The 10,591-nt window shown below is 41.2% G+C and overlaps 1 protein-coding gene across 3 annotated transcripts in view; it reads right to left on the bottom strand.

The window, feature by feature from the left end:
- zranb3 (zinc finger, RAN-binding domain containing 3) overlaps nt 1–10,591 on the bottom strand; it is a 101,272-nt gene that overhangs the window by 60,098 nt on the left and 30,583 nt on the right. For all 3 annotated transcript variants that reach the window (XM_037761652.1, XM_037761651.1, XM_037761653.1), the window contains exons 9-13: nt 10,286–10,405; nt 6,654–6,773; nt 5,899–6,078; nt 4,645–4,818; nt 2,876–3,254 (exon numbers count right to left, since the gene is read on the bottom strand). In XM_037761652.1, the coding sequence (XP_037617580.1) occupies nt 2,876–3,254; nt 4,645–4,818; nt 5,899–6,078; nt 6,654–6,773; nt 10,286–10,405 (973 nt within the window). The remainder of the gene's footprint in view (nt 1–2,875; nt 3,255–4,644; nt 4,819–5,898; nt 6,079–6,653; nt 6,774–10,285; nt 10,406–10,591) is intronic.

The following is a 10,591-nucleotide window of genomic DNA, read 5'->3' as shown; positions in this document are numbered from 1 at the left end:
TCTGGTTTCAATATTCGTTTAAAAAACAAAAAAGAAATGTTGATACACGTTGGAATTAAATTGTAAAATAAGCCTTTTGCTAATAAAAATAAATCTTAAAGAGTAAGGGAGATTAAAACTGTAATAAAATGTTCAATAAAATGTTTAATGATTAAAAAGAGCAGACAGTAAAAAGTCAATTGAAGAAAGAGTTTTCAAATAATTCATGGATGTAGTGTTAGTTACTTAACGTTAGCTAGCCACAGCTGATAAAATCTGCTCACCACCGTTGCCACGGTGATCGGCCGGAAACGAGAAGCTGCTTTTGTTTACTTCTGTGTGAAATTGAAGATGCATTGTTACAAAATGAGTATGAATTTTGAGTGCAGACTGCAGCTGCAGGATGGAAAGCTTAGCGTAGCAACAGTAGCTAAGGGAAAGGGGCTTAGCGAAGGCTGAATTTGTCACTTTGACATTTGTTAGTCGGCTTCTAACCTGCCATTTCTTTATTTTTCCTCACATCAAGCTCCAATACTTTCCATCGAATCATACAAATGATTTCATGCATCTCATTCTGGTCCAAACGCCTCATGGCACGACAGACTGTACGCCGACTATTCTTCCTCTACAGCTGCCGTCTTGCTGCTCAAATCCACCGACAGCGGAAGCCAAATGACACTTCTTCTGTTCCTTTACTTTGACTGTGAAGCCCTGGCGTCCTTGCATCATGTGTCAGTCCTCTGTGATTCTCCGCAACATGTCTTAATACCAGCGACACAACTTTCTTTACTGTCATTGTGAGAAATTGTTGCTCTTGAAGGGATAACATCTCTCATGTCACGCTATAGGCTCTGACCTGATTATTTTCTCACATTTCCACGAGCTGAGGATCTCGCTGCCGAGCTGAGAGATACCTCCATAAATACAGTTGTTATTTCTCAGCACAGTCTGTCATTTACAAATTTAGCAGGTTGTTAAATTCCCCCCGTCTAGCGCGCTGACACAGCCCCGCTGCTGTGAATGCAGAGTGGCGCTTGTGACAAAGAAGAGAGTGTGATTGCTGAATAGTTATCAAGCATCTGCTGCAGCTGAGAATGAAATGGGGGGTGAATTCTGTTATAAAAAAGGTGTGTGTGTGTGTGTGTGTGTGTGAGGTAGTGCTTGTTTGAACTGTGTGTGTTTTAAGTGCACCATCCTCACTTCCAGCGGACTGAGCTGCAAACAGTGCAGCCAATATTTACTCTATACTTAATATAGATCCTGTATTTGCATAATGAGAGTTGAGAGTCATTAATGCAGACAGGTGAGAGGTGTCATACTGGATAACACACATGTATGTGTGTTTACGCCAACAATAATCATCTTGATTGAGATATTAATGCACACCTGTCTAACGTTTTATGTCAAATAACCAGAATAATGTGGTTTTATGGTATTAAGACTCTCATTTAGGACGTGTATTTCACATTAGGGCTACTTAAGAAAACCAAACGTATCCTCGAAACAGTTCTTATGATATCTTACGAAAGGTTAGTCCTCATTTTTCGTGTGTTTTCCTACGAATGTCCAGCAACACATGAACATTTTCCGCTCGTTACGTGCATACAGTCTTTTTAAAATAAACTTCACAGGACACATCTGAGGCAACAAAACTATTTAGGTTTAGGAAAAGATCGAGTGCTAGAGAGCTTGTCGGGAAGGAGGCTAAATAACGCTCCGAACTTATGCTGAATTTTGGCGAGGAAAATCTACCATGTCCATTTTCAAAGGGGTCCCTTGACCTCTGACCTCCAGATATGTGAATGAAAATGGGTTCTATGGGTACCCACGAGTCTCCCCTTTACAGACATGCCCACTTTATGATAATCACATGCAGTTTGGGGCAAGTCATAGTCAAGTCAGCACACTGACACACTGACAGCTGTTGTTGCCTGTTGGGCTGCAGTTTGCCATGTTATGATTTGAGCATATTGTTTTATGCTAAATGCAGTACCTGTGAGGGTTTCTGGACAATATCTGTCATTGTTTTGTGTAGATAATTGATTTTTAATAATAAATATATACATATATTTGCATAAAGCAGCATATTTGCCCACTCCCATGTTGATAAGAGTATTAAACACTTGACAACGCGATCTAATAGGTTTGTCTGAGTTTAAATCTCAAGCACTCTAATATCAATACAACCGTAAAATTCAGCGGAACATGCTGCATTAAAAGAAGCACTAAAACTAATGCCGCTTAAATATCACTGCTGCTGAAACTGCATCCCATTTTGAGGATCTTTTTTTCTCCTCCGAGCCGACGCGATGCATCTCAGACATTTAAGGAGCGTGGACCTGCAGCCTGCCAGGTCATAACGACTTCCCTCCCCTCTCTTTTGCAAGATACAATCATAGGCTGTCAGAGATATCAGCGAGAGCCGGCTCAACTTTTCCCCCAACTTTGTGCGAGACGTTTGCAGCAATAGCGTTCGCCTGTTCTCTCTCTCTCTCCCTCTCTCTCTCTCTCTCTCTCTCTCTCGGCTTGACAGGTGAGAATTATACTGTGTCCTTGTCATCTGCAGAGAGAGAGAGAGAGAGAGACAGACAATATTCTCCGAGCAGAGCTATTTCAGACTCTGGCAAGCCAGCCTCCATCTTTCGCGATCACGCATCTCCATCTGGTGAAATCTGTAATGCTGTTCAGAAGTATTATGTCAACAGACTGCTGCGATTGATATTGACAGGGAGGAAAATAAAGAAATGAATGGATTTCAGCTTCAGGTGCTTCGTTTCAACAAGAGATGATGGACACATATTGTCTTTTTTTTGCAATCAGTGAAATGTAGAAAAGAAAGAATGGTGGAACACACAAGCAGATACAGTATTAGGGGTGGATTGTTTCTTAATCCTACCTGACTGGACGCCAGAAGAAGAGCGCGGGAACTCGCACATCTCGCAGTACGGCAACAGGCTGCTGTTGGAGTAGGTGCAGGCCCCGCAGCTCCACTTCTTAGCGGGAGGAACGGGCTCCGTCAGCCTCCGCGGGGCCATGATGGAGACCACGGCGCCGGGGCTGCCGGCCGTCGACCTCCGCTTCCCATCGCAGCGAAGGATCCTCTTCAGCTGGGGGGAGAAGTCCTGGTCGGGTGTCGGGTCGGAGGGGTTTTCAGCTCCACCGCCAGCCTCCGAGGAGATGGACGGAGATGTTTCCTCATCTCCTGTTCTCTTCCTCTTCTTGCCGCTGCTCGGGGAGAAGAAGGAGCGGATGTCGTGCTGCTTATCTTTCTCAAACTAAGAAAAAAAGATAGATTTCATGACATAAATCTCTCTCTTATGCATCACAAAGCAAACATTTTACCCTTTCATTCATTAAAAATACAACATTTTCTGAAGTTATATTCTGGAAACACAGCAAATAGTAATGAAAACTACCATGAAAAGGCACAGAGAAGCCTTTCACTTCTTAAAAGGTCTGACAGTAACATCATTTTCAAATAAATACTCGCTACAAACACAACCTGACATCAAATATGGATCAAATATTCTGCACATTTTGCTGTTTCAATCGGCCCAATTCAGACTGAGATCCACTGTGAGTGTGTTTGACATATAATACTGTGTGCATGTTCAACGTATCCTCATACAACGGTTCGTATGATATCTTACAAAACGTTTTTCAGTCTCATTTTTGTGTGTTTTCATACGAACGTCCAGCAACACAAGTCAATTTCTGCTCCAGTCTTCACAGGACATAACTTAGTTAGGTTTAAGCAACAAAACTACTTAGTTATGTTAAGGAAAAGATCGTGAATTTACGTGACAAATAAATCAACGTTGACTTCTGGTTTCACACGGGGTACCAACAGCGGTCTCCTGGGTGAAAGTCTGGTGTTTTTTGACCAACCCATATACCCCGACCTCCTCTCTACGCCGCGTTTGTTGCTCTTTATACTTCCCGGTTCACGTTTACGATTACTTTTCGTAGGTAAAGCTATGAACGGCGTATGAGATCAGCCTGAGAAACGACATAAAGAAACCCAGATTCAGTGTCTTCTGTCACGCCGACACAGACTGTTGATTGCTTTGACTTTAGCGCCGATAAAAGGACGTGTCGTTTCAGTGATAAACTTGTTGATGGTGTTATTTAAGTGTTGACTGATGTGGTGATTGCACTGAGAAAGTGTTTGAGGAAAATGTGCTCGAGCAATTGAGAAAAAAAAAAACCTCTAAAAAACTGACAAACTCTAAAATACGATTTTAATCTCACAAACCTCAGACGTATTCATTATTATTTAAATTTAGATGAGCTCTTTCTTGATTACTGCGTACGACTCCGGCTATTAAAAACAACATTGAAACGCTTGGACAGCAAATCTCAACATGATTGCTCCACTCCAAAATGTCATCTTAGTTTTAAAAACTGCAATATCTTTTAACGATTATTCACAATGTTGGCTTCTTCCCCTTTTGAAGGACTTTATTAAGCTCCACTCAGACAACATCACTGGAGCGAAGACAACGCTTGTTATGAGTGACAGTGTTCTTTTTCCCAAGGTCTTTATACAGCATGCTGCTCTCTCTAGAACGAACATATCTGCCTCCTTATAACAAAACGTTCTCAGTTATCTCAGATCTAAAAAAGGTAAATTAAACTTCACTGCTAATGTTACAGCTGACTCACATGAGTGAAGAACACGTCATCTTTGGCGTTTCCTGTTTCCCCATTCAGCGGCAGCACCATTGAACTCGGCGTCCACGCGTCGGCAAAGTTGAGGAAGTCCCACTTGTCCTTGTCGCCCTCGTCGGCCTTCAGGTATCCCTTCCTGCCATTCAGGGTGCTGCCGGTCACCGTTTCCTGAAAGACATACAGCACATTCAGTTTGCTTGAAGTGATTTCTTTCTTTCCCTGTTCTGTAATGAGCAGCATCACAGACACGAGGAGAAATATTATTGGAATAATTCAGATTTAATAACCAAATCTTGACATCTGTGATTATTAATGTAAATCCCCAAAGCCTGCTCTCGCATGCAAATCAATTTTTGTTCATGAATGCATGCAGCATATAAAGCTTTTTAGTAGACACACACTGATAATAAGGCAAAGTGTTTTTTAAGCATCTATATTGATATATTTTCAGCTATGTTACCTCATTCCCCGTAGATCAGCTGATCAATGCAAGGAACATATGATATATGAGATCAAATTCAATTAAAGGGATAGTTTGGGTGTTTTGAAGTGGGGTTGTATGAGGTACTTATCCATAGTCAGTGTATTACCTACAGTAGATGACGGTCAGCACGCCCCCAGTTTGTAGAAACAGACAGGAGTACTAGCACGGGAGCAAAGCAATGCACTGCTGTGGACGGGGGCAGCAACAAAACGTATTTTACACACCTAAAAAAATCCCTTTAAGTGTACGCTATATTTAAAATATTTTTACCGCCAGCCACCAGACTCCATTGACAAAAACAGTAATTTTACCTAGCAGAACATAGGAGTTGCTGGTCTATCACTGCCTTGATCGGTTAGTTTGTTTGTGTTATTGTGTGACTTTGGTGAATCTGAACTAACGATTTAAAACACCAAAGTCGCACAGTAACACAAACAAACTAACCGATCGAGGCAGCGGTAGACCAGCAACTCAGGTAAAATTACCGCTTTTGTCAATGTAGTCTGGTAGCAACCGTCATCTACTGTAGGTAATACACTGACTATAGATAAGTACCTCAAATAACCCCACTTCAAAACACCCAAACTATCCTTTTAAATTGATAATTAATTAAGTATATGTCTTAAATATGTCCTAAATGTCTGGTGAGACAGTCCAGAGTTTCCAGTGATCATCATCATTCAAATTAAATATGCGTGGCGATGAATCAAAGGCTTTGCAGTAATCTTCTCCTCATCTGCTGCCATAAGGTGACCCCTCAGTACCTTCCTGTTGAGCATGGACCACATGACGGTGTCAAAGGTGCCCTTGGCGATGAGGTAGTGCACGTTGACCGAGGACGTCTGCCCGATGCGGTGGGCTCGATCTTCAGCCTGCTTCATCTGGCCGGGGTTCCAGTAGAGCTCGGCAAACACCACGTGGCTGGCTGCGGTGAAGGTCAAACCCTGGAGAGGACACACACACACACACACACACATACACACATTCACTAATAATAACCCAATTAGAACAAAAATACCTCGTTCACCTCAAATGGAACACTCCAGCCCACAGCCAATGAAATGTAATGTGGTGAAACCCTTTTTAATAACAGAATATTAGCAGCTAATTGCCATATAAGAGCTTCAAGCACCTACTTCCTTTGATTGGAACGCGTAACATTTGTGCACACATTCGATCACCCAGAATAATTAATGTCAAGTTTATTATTAAGAGTAAAAACAGCATTTTATTCCTACTTGCACAAACCTTGATTATGATTCACTACAACCACTAATACGCACCTAAAAGCCTATTTATAGCGTTCATAGGTGTCATTCAATTAAAACGTATTAGCTCCAACTCTCCTCAGACATTTTTAATGATGAAATTCAATCATGTTTTAATGACTGTTCCAGGACATTTCTGACTACTTGAATAGCAGATTTTTGCTTTCAGCAGCTCGGAAAATAGACTGTATTATATTTGTGTATCTTAACTGAAATAAAAAATGAGTCACAGTGTTGGTGTGTTTGCGTACCTGACCGGCTGCCTGGATGCTGAGGATGGCCACCCGTGTCTCCGGGTCACCCTGGAACTTGTGGACCAGCTGGATTCGCTCTGAGGACGGGACGCTGCCGTCGATACGGATATAAGCAGCCTGTGAACAACAGAGGGAAGGCAACAGAATGTTTACTTCTAGAAGGAACATTTCAGTTCACAGTGGATGAGAGATAAGCAACGTTAACCCAGACAGCGACGCTTGCCATGTGTGCAGCTGACGTGCTTCAAAGCTGCACTAATATATATTTGTTTCATTTGTAAGAGGAAGACAGTTATATATCTTGTTTCAAAAGTTACAGTCTCACTTTAAAATCCAACATAATTCCAACTTTTAAGGCCAGACTAACCAGGAGGCAGCTGCATAAACGTAGTTTAAGCGTAGTCTTGGCCTTAGATTGTTAGGTTAGACTAATCTTTAACATATTTAACATTTCTAAAGACCACTAGATGTATGCTTTTTACCTTTTCTGTTATTTTCTCCCATACTTGATGTGGTGTTGCTGTTGCATACTGCTGTCTTATTTCACCCATAATGCATTGCACGACAGGCTATCTACATGTGTCACTCATAGGGAAGCTTTATGCAACAGGTATGTGACTTAATGTTATATTTAATACAAATATTAGGTTTATTTTCATGCAACTGGCCCTGAGATTTATATGTAGTTTCATCACAGTTTGGCTGTCATCTAAAGTGCACCTGGAGGAGATGATGAAAGTGCAGTTGTTTGCACATTCCTTTGAATTGACTAAATGTTCACACATTATGCGACGGACGGCATTGTCAGCCTTCCACAAAAGCCGGTGCAGATTTGTGCTGGAACATTAAAAGGCAGGGGAGCATTTCATTAACCTGTATTCTATACTGGAGATATTTCAATAACAGATGTGTGAATGAATACAAAATGAACAGAGGAGCTGCGATGAACAGTAAATAAAATAGTTGAAAGAAAATGACAGTAATATTTTGTAACATTTTTAGACAAAGAGAGCAGCGTCTGCGTGTTCATTAAACCTGAACTTGACATTCAGGGAGCTGCTAATGCACCGTGGCCGCTGCACTCTTTTGATTCGGGTCCGTCGGTCCTGCAGAGCTGCTCAGTGGCCGACGGTAGGAGAGTGTGTTCGTACTGTGCAGCTGTTAATATAACTGTAACTGCATGAATACGAAGAAAGGACAGCAGAAAAATAAAGGTCAAATAAAAGTGCCCGCTGAGAACTAAGCATCCGCCAAATCTGAACAGCATCTCAAGGCCATAAAATCAACCTGCTGTTTCATCAGAGCTGCACTTAAGCTTTAAAACATTCATTTATTAAACTCCAACCAGTTGGACAGCAGGTGAGGAAGGGGGAAAGTGTGGAGCACAAAAGCATAACGTCATCTCAGCCGAGCTTCTCATCACAGCGCGTTGCCTGCCGTTCCTTTTTTTAGCCCGTCTCTGTTAATTGGTGAGTGCGAACGCACCAGCGAGTGAGCGTCTCACGGAGGAATGTGCTATCACACGTCGTACCGCTGCATTACATTCGACGACACCTCCCCGACCCCTGCGTCACACACAAACACACACATACGCAGACACACGCTTGGACTTTTTTCACAGGTTGCCGGCGCCGAGCTAAGAGATATCGTTTGCTCGTGACGACTTGTGAAAGACGCCTCGGGAGATTAGTTGTGGAAGTAAAGTTTACTTTCCGAGAGAGAGAAAGTAGACTTTTCTTCAAGAATGAGAAGAAACTGACATGATGTTTAGTAGATTATTTAAGACAGTGGTTCCAAACCTATTTTTCCTTGAAGCCCCCCTACTAGGATTTAAGAAAACCCATATTTTGTGATGTCATCACCCTTAAAAAAGATTTTTATTAAATCAACTTTCTTTAATGAATTTAACTCCTCAGTTAACATCAATAACATAAATAAAGTGATGACGTCTTGACGGATTCACCAATATGATCTTTTTTTGTAACGACTTAATTAATTTACTATAACATTGTTAGAGCAAAAATAACTGCTTTGTTACTGTGGTTAAATAAATGTAATTTATGGTGTTGTTTGATTGCTGCTAGACCGCCCCGTTAATACAGGTGCTGCCTCCCTTTGTGTGCGGCGAGCGGGAGAGAGTTTTTGAAAGGCTAAACGCCAACAAAAATATGGATTTAAGCAGAATATTTTGTTAGATTTTTCTACTAAGTAGCAAAAAAATAAATATTTAAAAAAAATAGTTTTAGGCTTTTGTATAAATTATCCAGTAAGTGTGTTGTTATGATTTTGGTTATAGAAGGATTAAAATAAGTATGTAAACTAAGTACAATACGTACAGAAACAACGTATTATAACTATATCACAAAAAAATACATAACAAACATCACTAACGTAACTTAAGATATAGATACGACAGATAAGATAAGCGGCTTTTCTCACTTTTTATTCTATGTCACTAGCTCCGAGCGTTGCATATTCACACGGATGCATTTACAATGCAATGAAAAATGTTGTTTTTGAAAGGCTAAACACCAACAAATATGGATTGAAGCGGATTGTTTCATTACATAAAATTTTTTGGTGAATTTTGGAAATGATTATTACATCTATATTTTTTCAAAAAATGTTGACTTTACAATTATTAAATAATTGAAATAACTAATTTTGACAACCTCAGAGCAGACAAATCCTGGCGCTCCCCCTGACATCTTAATAATACATATAACATACATATAATAATATAATTACTTAATTATCTTAACATTGTACCTGCATTACGCTGCATACTATAAGTGGAAGACGTAAATAATTCATGACTGCTAACATCTGCTGTATAGCCCCAGCTGAAGCCCAACTTGTGTGCTTAGTGCTCAGTGCACTGTCCAAGTTAATCACAGATATGGCAAGGGTTTGACTTATAAACTCAGCGGGACTATGGATGAAAGAATAAAACGTAAAGTACGGGGCCAATTACCTCTGTGTTAGCCAGGGAAGGAGGAGTGAAATGTGAATACAGTCTGCACATTTAGTGCTTCCAGGTTAGCGTTAATGGGCAATTCAGCTCTCCGCAGCTGGAAAAAAGCTTTGAAATCATAAATGGAAATGACAGAAAATGAAAAAAAAAGGCAACCATATAGAAACAGTGCTCCCCCTCTTGTTTCAAAGTGATTGATCGTGCGAGAATAACACGGATTCTTTTTAAACCACCTCTTTGTTCCTGAGTTCAGTGCACAGGAAGCTGGTTTCCTGACTGATTGTTGCTGACAAAAGCTCGGAAATTATTGAGTGAATAAGGACGAAAATGAATAGTTAGGCGACGTGATGTTAAACTGACAGCTGCATGTTGCTCACTTACCTTTTTCTTGCATGTTAAATACTAAGAAATGTGCTAGTGCATGAAATACCAAGACCTTTGGTGGGTAGTAGTGATAGTATGTGATGGCTCTTATTGAGATCTGAAAGGTTGAAGGTGGGGAGGCCAATGATATGTCTTATTGGAGAACAGTACATGAATTCAACTGTGCTTTTACAACCTCGAGCTTTATAATTTTCCCCAGAAACATCATGCCGTTGTTGCTGCTTACTATTCCCTTTAACACGTTTTAGTAGATCCAGTAGCCTGAGGTTACCTTGGCCTCGATGGCGGCCTCGGTGCAGGCCTGCAGCATGGTGAGGTGGTGGGCGAACACCAGGAACTTCAGCTGCTCTGCCTCAAGCATCATCTTAATGTAGTCCTTCACAGCTCCCGCCTGGCCACACACACACACACAGATACAGAAATAGACACAGATGAAAGAGAGCCGCCGAGTCCATCACTTCACCGGTCGACCACACACGGAGGAATCGGCTAGATCAGTGGAGAAGTCAATTAATCACCGCGGCATCCTTTCTGCGTGATCGATCCTCTATTGAATGCCGGGGATCCAGACTTTAAA

Source organism: Sebastes umbrosus, chromosome 24, assembly GCF_015220745.1.
Source record: "Sebastes umbrosus isolate fSebUmb1 chromosome 24, fSebUmb1.pri, whole genome shotgun sequence".
Lineage (NCBI taxonomy): Eukaryota > Metazoa > Chordata > Actinopteri > Perciformes > Sebastidae > Sebastes > Sebastes umbrosus.
Note: the sequence above shows the minus strand (reverse complement) of the source record. Positions and strands in the feature narration are given on the sequence as shown.